Genomic DNA, 808 nt, shown 5'->3' with positions numbered 1-808 from the left:
ATATATGCGCGCGCGCGCGTGTGTGTGTGTGTGTATGTGTGTGTACGTATGTATGTATTTATATATATATATATATATATATATATATATATATATATATATATATATATATATATACATAATATATATATATATAACATATACATATATTAAAAAATATCAATGCCCATTTGAAAACATCTGCCATGTATGAGAGCAAATTCCTTCCCACTAGATGCTGTGCACTACCTCTTTCTGCTCAGCCTCCTCTTCAATCACCGCTGATTTGTCCTGTTTATTTTCCTTTTTGCCCTTTTTGTTCTTTTTTTCGTCTACAGGCGCATCCTTGTTCTTCTTCTGCTTCTTCTCGTCTTGTTTCTCTGTTTTGTATTTGTTTCCTGTATATGCAACAAAGTCGGTATCAGGATATGAGAGCAAATATAAGGCTATATATGTTTGGGATTGTTCAGTATCATTTCAGCCACCAACTCAGACAATCACATGATACTCAGAACTACGCACAGCTTACGATAATATTGTTTAACACGAACAATACAGTGTCGCCCAACACTTCATGACTGACCAGAAGCTGAAATATAACTACAAAGAGCCCCGACTTCCCGATGCAAAGCTAACTCCACTTTCAAACACAGAAAATATCGATCAAAGGTATAAGGGAATCAGTAAAGTGCACTACGCATCAGATAATATATATATATATATACAACTACATATATACATACATACGTATACATACATACGTATATATGTATAACTTACGAACAGTATATATATATATATATAAATGTATGTATGTATGTATATGTAT

At 32.8% G+C, this 808-nt stretch overlaps 1 protein-coding gene across 1 annotated transcript; it reads right to left on the bottom strand.

Moving 5' to 3' along the window:
• Window positions 1-210: 210 nt before the first annotated feature.
• On the bottom strand, window positions 211-377 carry SARC_17674 (hypothetical protein; the record flags this gene model as incomplete). Its single annotated transcript, XM_014288235.1, has 1 exon — window positions 211-377. A coding segment is annotated over one exon (167 nt), but the record flags the coding sequence as incomplete, so codon positions are not given.
• Between the last annotated feature and the right edge of the window lie 431 nt (window positions 378-808).

The sequence above is a fragment of the Sphaeroforma arctica genome (genome assembly GCF_001186125.1).
Source record: "Sphaeroforma arctica JP610 unplaced genomic scaffold supercont1.11642, whole genome shotgun sequence".
Taxonomy (NCBI): Eukaryota; class Ichthyosporea; order Ichthyophonida; genus Sphaeroforma; species Sphaeroforma arctica.
This window is presented reverse-complemented; position numbering and strand designations above follow the sequence as displayed.